Source organism: Zonotrichia albicollis, chromosome 26, assembly GCF_047830755.1.
Source record: "Zonotrichia albicollis isolate bZonAlb1 chromosome 26, bZonAlb1.hap1, whole genome shotgun sequence".
Classification (NCBI taxonomy): domain Eukaryota; kingdom Metazoa; phylum Chordata; class Aves; order Passeriformes; family Passerellidae; genus Zonotrichia; species Zonotrichia albicollis.
In genome coordinates this window covers 5,095,735-5,111,313 of record NC_133844.1, presented here as the reverse complement: position 1 = coordinate 5,111,313, position 15,579 = coordinate 5,095,735, and the positions used below count along the sequence as shown (strand labels likewise).

The 15,579-nt window shown below is 51.3% G+C and overlaps 1 protein-coding gene across 6 annotated transcripts in view; it reads right to left on the bottom strand.

The window, feature by feature from the left end:
- Positions 1–15,579, bottom strand: part of LOXL2 (lysyl oxidase like 2) — an 84,554-nt gene that overhangs the window by 40,447 nt on the left and 28,528 nt on the right. For all 6 annotated transcript variants that reach the window (XM_074558998.1, XM_074558999.1, XM_074559001.1 and 3 more), the window contains one exon: positions 422–633. In XM_074558998.1, coding sequence (XP_074415099.1) covers positions 422–633 — 212 coding nt within the window. The remainder of the gene's footprint in view (positions 1–421; positions 634–15,579) is intronic.

The window sequence follows — 15,579 nt, the reverse complement described above, 5'->3', positions numbered from 1 at the left end:
CCAACCCAAACCATTCCATGATTTTCTCACAGCTGATGGATTTCCTGGCACAGTGGGAGCAGTGTGGTCCCATCCCTGCCCTGCCCACCACACAGAGCCCATCCCTGCTGGAGGAAATGTTCATCCTCAAGCTGGTATTACAAAATACAAATATTTTTTGGGCCAAGTGTCCCATCTCCCATCCCAGGCCCTGTCAAACACTGATACTCATCAAGGCCTGCATCCCATGGATGAGGATCAAAGGCCTCCCCTGCCTGCACCAGGAAACGCTGGACATTCCAAACATTCACACAAATGAAAAATCCCATCTGGAGGAACCAAGCAGTCGGAGCTGTTCCTCCCCCAGGGTCCCCCACCTGCCAGTCTGCCTTGGGAACAAGGCCCTGAGTGTTCCAGTGGCTCCACCCAGCCCTGCCCTTACTTGTAGACGTTGGTGTTGTATTTCCTCTCGCTGGGGAAGCCGAACATCCCGCAGACCACCCGGGAATTCTTCATGGTCCAGTGCCTGTCACAGATCTGCTTCCAGGTGCCCTCATCCTTCACCTCCACGTAGCCCTCGGTGACAGGGACCCGCTTGCGGTAGGTGGCCAGGATGGCGCGGATCCGGATGTCCTCCACCTGGATGTTCATGTTCTGTGGGAGGGAAATAAACGGGAATGATGCTGGATTGGAGGGAAATGGGCTGTGAGCTTCCAGGTGGGATCACAGCCCAGTCGTGGTCAAGTTCTGTGGGTGGAAAATAAACGGGAATGATGCTGGATTGGTGTGGTGGTGTTTGAGAGACCCCAGGACAAGGGAAGAGATGAGAATTTTTACTCCATGTTTTGTTGTGTTGTGATTTCAGGATTTACCCCAGAACTTTGGATCCCTCCCTGATAATTCCCTGCCAGGTGTGTCAGTCACCTCTCCTTTCCCCTCCCAGCACTGTCTGTCAGTCCTGGAATTCCAGAATTGGCAGATCCAAAGGATGCCCTCTACCCCCGGGGGCATTGGGCCATCCCGGTGTCCTTTGTCCCTTTGTCCCTCCCCTCCTGTCCCTGCTTGGTGGCTCCCTGCCCCTTCCCTGCCCCTCTCCCCGGGGTTAAAGGAGCAGCAACCACGGGCTCAGGGAGTTCTGTGGGAGCTGGTGCTGCATTCAGAGGCCTGTGGGCCAGAATAAAGCTCTGGGTCCAAACCTTCCATCAGAACCGACTCCTTTCCTTCACCATCACCTTAAAGCTTCTCCACAGAGGGAAACCTGAGGAGCAGCCCCTGTTATGGGGGGAAGCTCCATCCCAGCACCCCCAGAGCTCCTGCAGGCCTGGCCTTGCCCCCACGGGCCCAGTGCAGCACCCAGCCAGGCAAAAGTGTCTGTGGGGTGAAACACCACACACCCAGCCAGCCCAAAGTGTCAGTGGGGTGAAACACCACACACCCAGCCAGCCCAAAGTGTCTGTGGGGTGAAACACCACACACCCAGGCAGCCCAAAGTGTCTGTGGGTGAAACACCACACACCCACAGCCCAAAGTGTCTGTGGGGTGGAACACCACACACCCACAGCCCAAAGTGTCTGTGGGGTGAAACACCACACACCCAGCCAGCCCAAAGTGTCTGTGGGGTGAAACACCACACACCCATATAGCCAAAAGTGTCTGTGGGGTGAAACACCACACACCCACAGCCCAAAGTGTCTGTGGGGTGAAACACCACACACCCACAGCCCAAAGTGTCTGTGGGTGAAACACCACACACCCAGCCTGCCCAAAGTGTCTGTGGGGTGAAACACCACAGTGCTGCTGTTTGGTTCAGCACCAAGGCCCAGACAAGCCAAGGCACATCCTGTCCACAATATTGGTAAATATTCCAACAACTCTTAGAAGGCTGATTTATTATTTTGTTATATATATTATATTAAAAGAAAATTATGTACTAAAACTATACTAAAGAAAGAGCAAGGAGACATCAGAAAGCTAGAAAGGAATGAATAATAAAATCTCGTGACTGACCAGAGTGTCTAACACAGCTGTCTGTCATTGGCCATTAATTAAAAACAATTCACTGCAACCAATCAAAGATGCACCTGTTGGTAAGCAACCTTCAGACCACATTCCACAGCCATCAGATAGTTATTGTTTACATTCCATTTCTGAGGCCTCTCAGCTTCTCAGGAGAAAAATCCTAGCAAAAGCATTTTCATAAAATATGTCAGTGAGAGATTGGAGGGAAATGGGCTGTGAGCTTCCAGGTGAGATCACAGTGCAATTGTGGTCAAGTTCTGTGGGTGGAAATAAACAGGAATGATGCTGGATTGTAGGGAAATGGGTTTTGGAAATTCCAGGTGGGGTCACAGACCTGCTGTGGTCAGGTAGGGCAGAAAGGATGAGGTGCTGAGGAAGGGACAGGGCAGGGAGGCAGAGGAGTGTCAGGAAAACAGAGATTCAGAATTCCAGAGGGCAGGGTTAGATGGATATTTGGAATAAATTCTTCCCTGTGAGGGGCTGGGATGGAATTCCCAGAGAAGCTGTGGCTGCCCCTGGATCCCTGGAAGTGTCCAAGGCCAGGTTGGAGCAACCTGGGATAGTGGAAGGTGCCCCTGCCTATTGCAGGGGGTGGAACGAGCTGATTTTTAAGCTCCCTTCCAACCAAAACCCTTCTGGGGTTTTATGAAACAAACCTTTCCACCGTGTGTAAATCCATCCTCTGGAAGAAGATTCTTTTACTCATTAAAAAAAAAGCTCTAATTTATTTTGTAAGTAGCCCTATAACAAATCTGCTTTGTCATTCAATTCCAAGTGCTATTTTCACCTTAATCTAGCCCCTGTTCCTGCAGAAATTAACCAAGCTCAGCTTTGTTAGGGCCAACATTACTGAGAGAATTATTCTGGGTGCAGGGAGGTGGGAGCCCGGCAGGGGAAGGATTTGGGGTTTTCATCCAAAAACATGATTTCATGTGGAACCTGGGATTCCAATGTGCTGACAGCAGCATTTGTCTGGCTCCTCCTCCACAGCCTGGGACAGTGAGTGAGTCATGGAAGGTGAATGGATTTCACATATGGCACCTATGTGAGGACACAGAGCAGCCCTGCAAGACTCCGGGGGCAAATCCTGGCTGGAGGGGGCAAATATCCCTGGAAAATATCCCTGAGTGTAAGACCTGAGGGCACAAAGCAGCCCTGCAGGGCCTCAGGGGCAAATCCTGGCTGGAGGGGGCAAATCCAGGCTGGAAAAGTTCCTTGAGGGCACTAACCAGACCTGGAGAACTCCAGGGGCAAATCCTGCCTGGAAAAGATCCCTGAGGGCAAAAATCAGACCTGCAGGGCCACCGGGGCAAATCCTCGCTGGAGGGGGCAAATTCTGGCTGGAAAAGATCCCTGAGGGCAAAAATCAGACCTGCAGGGCCACCAGGGCAAATCCTCACTGGAGGGGGCAAATCCTGGCTGGAAAAGATCCCTGAGGGCAAAAAACCAGATCTGCAAAACCACAGAGGCAGATCCTGGCTGGAAAATACCTGTGAGGGCAAAAATCAGACCTGAAGAGCCACAGAGGCAAATCCTTGCTGGAGGGGGCAAATCTTGGCTGGGAAACATCCCTGAGGGCACAAACCAGCCCTGCAGGGCCCCAGGAGAAAATCCAGGCTGGAAAATATCCCTGAGGGTGAAAATCATCCCTGCAGAGCCACAGAAGGAAATGCTGGCTGAAAAATATCCCTGAGGGCAAAAATCAGCCCTGCAGGACTTCAGGGGCAAATCCTCACTGGAGGGGACAAATACTGGCTGGAATAGATCCCTGAGGGTACAAACCAGGCCTGAAGAGCCACAGAGGCAAATCCTGGCTGGAAAATATCCCTGAGGACACCAACCAACCCTGCAGGGCCCCAGGGGCAAATCCTGAATGGAAAAGTTCCCTGAGGGCACAAACTAACCCTGCAGGGCCCCAGGGGAAAATCCTGACTAGAAAAGATTCCTGAGGGCAAAAACCAGCCCTGCAGAGCCACAGAAGGAAATGCTGGCTGGAAAATACCTGTGAGGCCACAAACCAGTCCTGCAGGACTTCAGGGGCAAATCCTGTCTGGAGGGGACAAATTCAGGCTGGACCAGATCCCTAAGGGCACAAACCAGACCTGCAGAACCTCAGGGGCAAATCCTGTCTAGGAAATATCCATGAGGGCAAAAACCAGACCTGCAGGGCCTCAGGAGCAACTCCAGGCTGGAAAATATCCCTGAAGGCAAAAATCAGCCCTACAGGGCCCCAGGGGCAAATCCTGGCAGGAAAAGATCCCTGAGGGCACAAACCAGACCTGCAGGACTTCAGGGGCAAATCCAGGGCACATCCAGGGAAAGATCCCTGAGGGAAAACCAGACCTGAAGAGCCACAGAAGCAAATCCAGGCTGGAAAAATTCCCTAAGGGCAAAAGACAGCCCTGCGGAGACTCAGAGGCAAATCCTGGCTGAAGGGAGCAAATCTTGGCTGGGAAATATCCCTGAGGGCACAAAGCAGCCCTGCAGGACTTCAGGGGCAAATCCTCACTGGAGGGGGAAAATCCATGCTGGAACAGATCCCTGAGGGCACAAACCAGACCTAAAGAGCCACAGAGGCAAATCCTGGATGGAAAATATCCCTGAGGGTACAAACTAGCCCTGCAGGGGCAAATCCTGGCTCAAGGGGGCAAATCCTGGCTAGAAAAGATCCCTGAGGGTACAAAGCAGGGCCTCAGGAGAAACTCCTGGCTGGAAAATATCCCTGAAGGCAAAAAGCAACCCTGCAGGTCTTCAGAGGCAAATCCTGTATGGAAAAGATCCCTGAGGGCAAAAATCAGACCTGAAGAGCCTCAAGGGCAAATCTTGGCTGGAGGGGGCAAATCCTGGCTGGAAAAGATCCCTGAGGGCAAATCCTGGCTGAAGGGGGCAAAATCCAGGCTAGAAAAGAACCCTGAGGGCAAAAACCAGACCTGTAGGGCCCCAGAGGCAAATCCTGACTGAAGGGGGCAAATCCAGGCTGGAAAAGATCCCTGAGGGCAAATCCTGGCTGAAGGGGGCAAATTCCTGGCTGGAAAATACCCACGAGGGCACAAAGCAGCCCTGCAGAGCCACAGAGGCGAATTCTGGCTGGAAAAGGTCCTCTGTGGCAAGTGGTTACAAAAGAGCTTCTGAAAAATGGATAAATTCCCTTCCAGGAGCCCTTTCCTTGTCAAATATGTGCAAACCCACGTGGTGCCGCTCGGGGTTACATCAGAACTGAGGAATCCTCGGATTCAGCCACTTGGAAAAGAAAAATTGCCCGGAGCTTTAAAGGGCCATGGGCCTCTGGTCAGGGCTCGCAGGGAGATCAGAGCAGGACCTGCCAGGTCCTGCAGATTCCGTGGCTCAGTCATTCTCCAGATGCTTCCATCGATGCTGATACAACAAACAGAGCCCAGGGAAGGGCAAAGAAAGAGGAAATGGGTCAGGGAGTAGGGCAAGGGGCAAGGAATGGCATTGGCATCTCCTCCTCATCCTCACACCACCTTGGACAACACACTTAAGGCTTCCCCCTTCCTTTTCCTTATTCCCCTCCACCTTTCTGTTTTTTATGTGCCCACATTTACCACCCAGTTTTGCAAATCACTGATTCCCCCTCTTCCCCTCAGCTACAAGAATTCAATTCTCCAAAGTCTGAGCTGCAACATCCCTCAACCCCTGGAAAACAGGGTTAGTTTGTGCCCTCAGGGAACTTTTCCATTCAGGATTTGCCCCTGGGGCCCTGCAGGGTTGGTTGGTGTCCTCAGGGGTATTTTCCAGCCAGGATTTGTCTCTGTGGCTCTTCAGGCCTGGTTTGTACCCTCAGGGATCTATTCCAGCCAGTATTTGTCCCCTCCAGTGAGGATTTGCCCCTGAAGTCCTGCAGGGCTGATTTTTGCCCTCAGGGATATTTTCCAGCCAGCATTTCCTTCTGTGGCTCTGCAGGGCTGGTATTTGCCCTCAGGGAACTTTCCCAGCCTGGATTTTCTCCTGGGGCCCTGCAGGGCTGGTTTGTGTCCTCAGGGATATTTCCCAGCCAAGATTTGCCCCCTCCAGCAAGAATTTGCCTCTGTGGTTTTGCAGATCTGTTTTTTTGCCCTCAGGGATCTTTTCCAAAAGTGCTACTCACATAGGGTTCATAGGCTGGGCTCCAGTTCTGAAAGCTCTTGTAGCCCTCAAGAATTAAAAATAACCCCTGTGATACCTAAATTTGTTACATCTGAGGCAATTTCAGGTGTTCCAAGGGTCTGATGTAAGAGGGGATTTGAAACCTCTCCAGTGGAGCCCGAGAAATCCATTTGCAGCACGAAGTTTCTCCTGAGCTTGGCAGTTTCTCCTGAGCTTGGCAGCTTCTCCCAAAATCTTGCAGAGCTTTTGACTACGTGCTGTCAGGAAGGTATCGGAGCCTCAGGGCATTCCAGGCCTGCCCAGGCTGCTTTCCAAACCCTGCAACCCGCTTCTCCCTGGCACAATTTAGGAAATGTTTCCAGCTTTTGCCTTGATGGAGAAATTGTGTTTACCCAGGGCTGTCAGAGGGAACTCTGTTCCCTTGCTTCCCCTACCCTGCCTCATTTTCTTCACCAGGAAAAAGAGTAATCGAAGCCTTAAATCTGCTTGGAAGCAGCTCTGGGTGCTGAAGATCTCCAAGTGTTTTTAATAAAAGCTTTTAAAAAGGATTAACCCAAAGGCCAGGGAGGCAACACTTCAAACTGTGCTGGAAAAGCACCTGGGAAAAGATGGGAAACAGGAGGAAATCAGCACTGGCAGCTGGGAAAATGGGAGAGGGAGTTTTCCATCTGTGATTGTGGGATTTTTCCATGCTGTAGGAAGCCCTGGGTAGGTGTGAGAGCCACAGTTAGGTGAGGATCAGCTCTGCTGCACGTTAAAGTGGCAGAAATGGGACATTTTCCTTCTAGAGCTGGCATCAGCAATGTGCTAAAGCCCACACGTGGTTTTCAAAAGGGACAGTGCTGCCCCTTTTCCTTGGATTTAGACCAGCTGGAGGTCACAGCCAGTCCTTGGAAGGAGTTCACACCCAGGGGTGCTGCTCCAGGTGCTGAGTTTTGTGGTTTTGTGAGGAAGCTGCTCCCCAGCTCAGCCCGCTTGAGTCCTGGGCCATTCCAGATGTTGAACATCTGCCTGGTGCTTCCCAGGATCAGCATTCCCATGTTCCACCTCTTCCTCATCACTGAACATCCCTGTTCTGGCTGCTGGGCCATCCCAGGGAATGTCATCCAGGTGGGAAACCTGGAAAACGCCCAAGGCCAACAGAGGACATAAAGGGCTCGATCCTGGAGGTCTTTTCCAGCCTTAAGGATTCCTGGGAGGGAGCAGCAACTCCCAAACTCCTTCTGTGCAGGAATCACATTCAGAGAGAACAAACTGCTTCTTCAAAGGCCAAAAAACCAGGGGATTCTATCCAAGATCCTGAGGATTCAACTCCAACCTCCTCCTGAGGATTCCCCTGCAGCAGGGAACACAACAGAACCCCTAAAGCAGCCACGTTCTCATCGAGAATATTGGGGTTTTCCTCTCCTTATTGGAATATGAATCCCAATATTACCAGTTAGATGGTGCCTGGGCCAGTCTGACCCTCGCTGCTAGGCCAAAGGTGGCATCTGTGGTGTATCACCCCAGAGATACCTTTAGCTTGCTGGTGGTTGAAGCTGGGCACTGAACAAGTCCAGGCTTGATAGGAACTCCGTTTACCTCAGGAGGAAAGCTTCAGGCGATGGTGAAGAGAAAAAGGCGATGGATTCTGCTGGAGGGTTATATCCAGAGGTTTATTCCATGGTTACAGAGGTCTGAATCTTGGGAACAGCTCCAACAGAATGGAGAGCACATGGCCTGATTCACCTTTTAAGCTCCCGGGGCAGGGGGAGGGGAGGACAGGTGAGCCACCAACCAGGTGGGAGGGGCGGGGTCTCAGGAGAGGATGACACCTAGACAGACCAATGACCTCTGGGCCTGAGGGGCATCCTTTGAACTTGACCAACCACACGACGCCTTGCTGGAATGTTAAAAGTGATTGACAGCCCAGCAGGGGGCGAGGGGGGAAGGGAAAGAGGGGTATTGGCACACCTGGGGAAGGGACCCGAAAGTTTAAAACACACCGCAACATCTCCTGATCCAACAGATTTGGGATTTCCCTTTCCTTCCCACTCCTCCAGCTGGGCAGGAGCTCTGTTCCCAAATCCCAACACAGCCAGCCCGTCCCTGGATGCCAGAGGCTGAGGGGAGAGCACTGAGCAGGGTGACAAGGAGCAATCCCTCCCTGCTGCATCCCTGCACCTTCCAGGCATCTCCACCTCATGGATTTCCCAAGCCACAGGGTGAATTTTAATGTCCCAAAGCCCTGGATGGATCTGGGAATGCCTTGCTGGGATTTATGGTATCAGAGCATCAGGCAGAGAATGAAAAGAGTCCACTGAGGCTGAGAAGGAGAAAAGTCACAATGATGCGAAAAAACCCCAAAAGCTTTTAAAAATGGGAAGCTTGGGAATGCTGGCAGATACTTTGGGATTTGCCTGTTATTTTTGCAATTATTTCTGCAGCTCAACAAATCAAAAGAAATTGTTCCAGCTGTTTCCAGAACAGCTCTGAGCACAGCAGGACTGGGCTATCTATGACTCCAGGACTCAAGATCCCTGTATTTGCCATTCCAGGACTCAAAATCCCTGTATTTGCCATTCCAGGACTCAAGATCTCTGTATTCCCCACTCCAGCACTCAAAATCCCTGTATTTCCCATTCCACCATTTAAAATCCCTGTATTTCTCACTCCAGGCTCAAAATCCCTGTATTTCTCACTCCAGCACTCAAAATCCCCATATTTCCCATTCTAGAATTTAAAATCCCTGTATTTCCCACTGCCTCTCAAGATCCCTCTATTTCTCACTCCAGACTCAAGATCTCAGAATTTCCCACCCCAGAACTTCAAAGTCCTGGATTTCCCCCTTCCACGCTGGGAATTTGGACATTTCTTTCCTCCTGACTGGGCTGGCTCCTTGTTGGTTTTTTACAGCAGTGAAAAATAAGGTATAAATGGAATTTCTTGCTCTTGGATTTGGGAAAACACTCCCAGGTCCAATGTGCCACCTCAGGCTCTGGACAAAGCTCTCCCATCTCATCCCTCTCCCCCAGAGATGCTGACTCAGACACGAAAAGAAATCCTGCTCCAACCTGGGATTCTGTTTAGTGCATCCAACCCTTTTGTCATCATTTTTTTCCTGGCCTGTGTTTGCCAAGGAGGACAAAAAAAAATGAACAAAGCAGCAAAAAATGAGGCAACATTTCATTCCTGGAGGGAATTCATCTTCTGATAGCTCCAACAGGCCACAGGAACATATTTAGGGTCTGTCTGAGAGCAAAACCAACCCCAGTCCCATCCCCTTTTCCCTTCCAGAGCTGGTTTAGAGCTCTGGAGCTTAGGAAATTTTTTCAGGGAGCAAAAACAACCCCAGTCCCATCCCCTTCTTATTCCCAGAGCTGGTTTAGATCAGGGAATTTTGGAATTTTGTATGGGAGCAAAATCAACCCCAATCCCATCCCCTTTGCCCTCCCAGAGCTGGTTTAGAGCAGGGCATTTTGGAATTTTGTATGGGAGCAAAATCAACCCCAATCCCATCCCCTTTGCCCTCCCAGAGCTGGTTTAGAGCAGGGAATTTTGGAATTTTGTATGGGAGCAAAACCAACCAGCCCCTTTTCTGGTTTAGAGCTCTGGAGCTCAGGAAGTTTTGTCTGGGTACAAAACCAACCCCAATCCCATCCTCTTTTCCCTCCCAGAGCTGGTTTAGAGCAGGAAATTTTTGATGGAGCAACTCAAGGGTTTGCTCAGCTCTGAACAAAGAGCAAAACCTCAGAGAGGAATTCAAGCCACTGCAGAGCTCAGCTTTGTATTGGAAAATTCAAGAACAAAGGATCAGAATAAGCACACTGAGGGTTCTCCATGAGACACGGCTGCCAGGAGCTTTTTTCCCAATAATTCTTTGGGGTTGGAATGGTTTCCTTTGGGAGCTTTTTTTCCCAATAATTCTTTGGGGTTGGAATGGTTTCCTTTGGCTGCAGAGGTTTTGTTACAGCAGGGCTGTTCAATAATGCAAATGCAGGCAGAAATGGTTTATCCTCCAACAGCAGCTGGGCTGATGGGGAAAACAGATCCCAGAGAAAAACTGGGAGCAAACAACACCTAATGGATAAAGCAGATTCCTAAAATCCCCTTCTCTGTGCTCCAGGGACACGTGGAGAGCAATCCCACCACAAGGAAAACCCTGGGATTGAGAGAAAGCTGAACCCTAAACCATGGAGGGAGGCAAAGATGTGATGGAGAGGGATTTGGGAAAGGGGGAGAAGGACAGGATGGGGGGAATGTTTTGGAATAGAAAGAGGGCAGGGATAGGATGGAAGGGCTGGGATGGAATTCCCAGGGCTGGGATGGAATTCCCAAAGCAGCTGTGGCTGTCCCTGGATCCCTGGAAGTGCCCAAGGAGAGGTTGGAGCACCCTGGGACAATCTGACACCCTGGGGATGGGATTTAAACTCCCTTCCCAATCAAACCATCCCAGGATTCCACGATCTCAGCTGGCACTTCCAGCATCCTACAACACAAATGAGTGAAAAATGAGGGAAAAACGAGTGAAACTCTTCCATATTTCCCTCTGCCCATCTTTTCCTTGCCAGGAGCCACGTCCAGGGCCCCAGAGCTGCTCCTCCCCAGTGGGACACAAAGGCCCTGGCAGAGGCTGCAGCTCCGTTACGAAACCAGGGACTCGCAGCCGGGGCCAGCCCAGGGAAAAGGGTTTGTTTGGAGCCCTCACAAAAGGATTCCTGGCTCGGAAAACTTTTCACATGAGCCTCGACTGCTTTTGTTTCCACCCTCTGAACCAAGCGCTTCCCCACGGCTCCAGATCCGACAGCAAAATCCCACCCAGCTTTGGGGACGTTCCCTGTGCCGTGTGCCACGGGCTTTGTGCTGTGGGTGATGCCCAGGGTGGATTTTTTGGGCTCTCTCCATGCCCAAACCCTGCTGTTCCCTTTCCTTTTGAAGGGCCCTGAGGATGCTCAGGAATCAATCCAAGGAGAGGATCCTATTCCTCGAAATCCCAGGCTCAGACGCTGCCCTGGTGCTGAATCGCTCTGGAGTTTGGATTTCTCTCTGCTCTGCCTTTGGACTTTTTCATTTCCATTTTCATTCTTCTCCTGCTTTAAGAGCTGCCTGATCCACTCAAACTCCTCTTTCCTTCCCTGAGCCTGACCTATTCCACTGCCCCTTAAATAAAAATTATATAAATCGGTTTTAATAATATAATAATAGTGAAATCCTTTTTCACTCCCCGCTGAGCTCCAGGATTTCTCAGCTTCCAATCAGGAATTAAGGCTGAAACTTCAACAAGAAATTGGCTTTTTTCCTCCAATCCACAACACAACACAAAAATCTTTCCACAGGGGCTTTGTCCACCACAAAAACCTTCACTTCCACTAAAATCTCAGTCATCAGAGGAAAAAGAGTTTTTCCTTCACATCCATCGGGATGGGTGGAATCTGTTTGGGTTTCAACATCTGGAGCTGAGCCTCTGAGTCACCCCAAGGTCCTGGCTGTTAAATAAACACGGCAGGATGGGACAAAGCTGGGGGACAGCAGTGCCTGGGGACAGAGCTGGGCTGGGGCTGCACAAAAGGGTCAGGGAGCAGAGTCTGAGCCAGGCTTAGGGGCCAGGAGCAAACCCAGCCCAGATTTGGGCTCCAAAAGCCTGCCTGGGCTGGGAAAGGTTCCTTGGAGCCTGGACAGAGCAAGGGGACAGCCTGGGGAAGGCTGGGGACACAGGGAGGGGACAGGGCAGGAGCAGAGAGGCTTTGGCACGGGGCAGGCTCAGGTCAGGGCAGGCCCAGTTTAGGGCAGGCCCAGTTTAGGACAGACCCAGCTCAGGACAAGCCCAGTTTAGGGCAGGCTCAGCTTAGGGCAGGCCCAGCTTAGGGCAGGCCCAGCTTAGGGCAGGCCCAGCTTAGGGCAGGCCCAGCTTAGGGCAGGCCCAGCTTAGGGCAGGTTCAGTTTAGGGCAGGCCCAGTTTAGGGCAGGCCCAGCTTAGGGCAGGCCCAGCTTAGGGCAGGCCCAGTTTAGGGCAGGTCCAGTTTAGGACAGGCCCAGTTTAGGACAGGCCCAGTTTAGGGCTGGCTCAGTTTAGGGATGGCCCAGTTTAGGACAGGCCCAGTTTAGGACAGGCCCAGTTTAGGACAGGCCCAGCTCAGGACAAGCCCAGTTGATGGCAGGTTCAGCTCAGGGCAGGCTCAGCTCAGGGCAGGCTCAGTTTAGGGCAGGCCCAGGTTAGGACAGGCTCAGCTCTGGACAGGCCCAGCTCAGGGCAGGCCCAGTTTGGGCCAGACTCAGTTTAGGGCTGGCTCAGCTTAGGGCAGGCCCAGTTTAGGACAGGCCCAGTTTAGGGCAGGCCCAGTTTAGGACAGGCCCAGTTTAGGGCTGGCTCAGTTCAGGGCTGGCCCAGTTTAGGACAGGCCCAGCTCAGGGCAGGCTCAGCTCAGGGCAGGCCCAGTTTAGGACAGGCTCAGCTCAGGGCAGGCCCAGCTCAAGGCAGGCTCAGCTCAGGGCTGGCCCAGTTTAGGGCAGACCCAGTTTAGGACAGGCCCAGCTTAGGGTAGGCCCAGTTTAGGACAGGCCCAGTTTAGGGCAGGCCCAGTTTAGGACAGGCACAGTTTAGGGCAGGCCCAGTTTAGGCCAGACTCAGCTTAGGGAGGACACAGCCCTGTCCTGGCAGCCCCAGGGCTGGGGGGCTCCTCATGGGCCAAGCTTTGTCATTCCCTTTGTCATTCCCTGTGTCCTTCCTGCTGAGCTGCCTCCAAGTGTTTGGATCAGGCACTGAAAGCTGGGAAAATTTATTGCCAAGGCACAGCAAGGTCAGGAACACAGAATTAATTAAATTAAATCTGTGCAAAAGAGCTCCAAGCTCATTAAGCCCAACCTGTGACCAATCAGCACTTTCTCACCCAGACCACCCCACTCTGTCCGTAGGAGAAGTTCAATATTTGAACAGAAAAATGATCTTTGAAGGCCTTTCCAACACAAATCCTTCAATGAGTCCCTGAATCCAGCACCCTGACCTGCCACAAAGGAGCCACTGAGGCAAATGATCACACTCACACAGCACTAAAACGTGGGGGATCACCCCAAAATCAGGTTAATTAACATTTTCCTGAGGTGAGGAGATGCTGGAGACCCTCCCAGACACACAAAGCAGCAGAATTTTGCTGCACTTGGGCTTTGGTTTGGAGCATTAAACATTTACAGCAAGGGGAAACTCAAACCCTGTTGTCACAACAAACAAGCAAATAAAACTTTTCTAATTAAACACTGAGGGCTGCAGCAGACACAGATGGGCTGGGGGTGACCTGTGTGACAAATCCCCACAGTGGGGACAGAGATTCCATGGATTTTCATGGCAAAAAGCTGGGAAATTACAACAAAAAGTTGTAATAATCTAAAAATGTAAATTCCCTTTTTTGTTGTAGAATAATTTTCCTCTGAGGACAGAGCTTCAGGTGCTTCAGTCTCAGTAGTACTGAGTGAAAAAGAGAATTAAAACTCTTGCACCCATTTTACTGTTTGGAGAAGGAAAATCTGTAGATTTTTTCCCAGGTCTCCTACAGTATTTTCTTTAATTAAATATTCTGAAGGTGTAATTGTTGAGCACTGCGAGGAGCAGGGAGTTGGACTCGATGATCCTTAGGGGTTCCTTCCAACCAGAGATATCCTAAAAGGGGAGATTTACCAGGCACAAACTTGTCCCCCTTCCTTCCTGCAACCCCAGCTCAGTTTGGCCTCACACAGAGCCTGGTTTGACTGCAAACCCCTCCTTAAAAATCCTCATTAAATCCTTCATATTAAAACTATTAATTCCAATAATTAATGGAATTAACCAGAATCATGGGATGGTTCATGTTGGAAGGAACCCCAACCCCATCTCATCCCACCCTGGGACACCTCCCACCACTCCAGGCTGCTCCAAACCCCATCCAGCCAAACCCTGGACACTTCCAGCCACGGCTGAGCCCCCTTTAAACCCAGCACAACCAAAGCCTTTGAGCCACCGGGGCTTTGAAGGGAGATTTTTCTGCCTCACAAGTACCCAGAGGGGAAATGAAAGCCAAAAATAGCAGCCAGACCTGTCTGGCCACCGTCTGGCCAAAGCCCTGGGCTGGCCTCAGGTACCAGAGCTATTTGGGAGCTGCAGAAATTTGATATATTTAGAGCCTGGCCTGTTTGAAGGCTGTGTGGGCGCACGCAGAGGAAGGAGGTGGACAGCAAATATTTTGTTCAGGATGTTTTGGGGCGGGCATTCAATAAAATCCCTCTGGTGCATTGATTTAAGGAATATATTAAGGTAGGCATCAGCCACTGTGGCCTTGGAATGGCTGGGAAGGGCAGGAAAGCAGCTGCAGGTGGGTCTGGAATGGGTTGGGATAACACAGAGTGACTGCAGGCACTGTTGGGAGAGCAGGGATGGCGTTCCCAGCTCGGGGAACACACGGGGAATTTGGATTTCAGCAGCTCCATCACCCTCCCAAAAATCCTCAAAAATCTGCAGTGGAAAACAGCAAAAAAAGGAATTTTAATAAGGGAGGGATGGAATTCTGAGATTGCCAGAATCATTAACCCCTTCCTGCCTGTCTCCCTCCTCATTATCACAACTCTCCCACCATTTGCCCTCCCCCAAAACGCTTCAGGGTTTGGGTTGAAAAGGCCTTTAAAGATCATTTTTCTGTTCAAATATTGAACTTCTCCTAAGGACAGAGTGGGGTGGTCTGGGTGAGAAGGTGCTGATTGGTCACAGGTTGGGCTTAATGAGCTTGGAGCTCTTTTGCACAGATTTAATTTAATTAATTCTGTGTTCCTGCCCTTGTTGTGTCCTGGCAATGAATGTTCCCAGCTTTCAGAGGTCAAGCACTGCCCCTTCCCAGCAGGAAGAGGATGGAAGGGCTCAGGGATGGGAAGAAGTGTGACATAACCCCACAAACACGAGCTGTGATGGGAAGGGATCTGTCTGAGCACATCCATATGGAATGGCTGGGTGATTTATGGCCATGGAAAATCTCATTCTCTCCCGCTTATCCGCGGCTTTTCCAAACTGGGAAGTGGAGCTGAGCCGGTGTCCAATGAAAATGAGCTCAGCTCAGGGGTTATCCAGCTGCTCTGAGGGAGTGGGGGCTCCCTGTGGGGCAGGGCTGAGCCAGCCAGGCCAGATTTGGGCAAAACCTCCCCAGGCAGGGCCCTGTCACTGTGGTGGATTCCCCTCCCTGGTTTTCCATGTTCCCAGCACTTCCCAGCCCCAGGGAATCTGCACCAAAAGGGCTTTAAGGCTTTCTAAATTATGAGAAATTGGGATTGTTCAGAAGTTTTGGGGTGACCTCACTGTGGCCTTGCAGTGCCTGAAGGAGCCACAGAAACACGGAGAGGGATTTGGGATGGGACACAGGGAATGGCTCCCACTGGAAAAGGGGAGATTTAGGTGCAGCATTGGGAGGGAATTCCTGCTCTGAGGGAGGGGAGGGCTGGGATGGGATTCCCAGAGCAGCTGTGGCTGCCCCTGCATCCCTG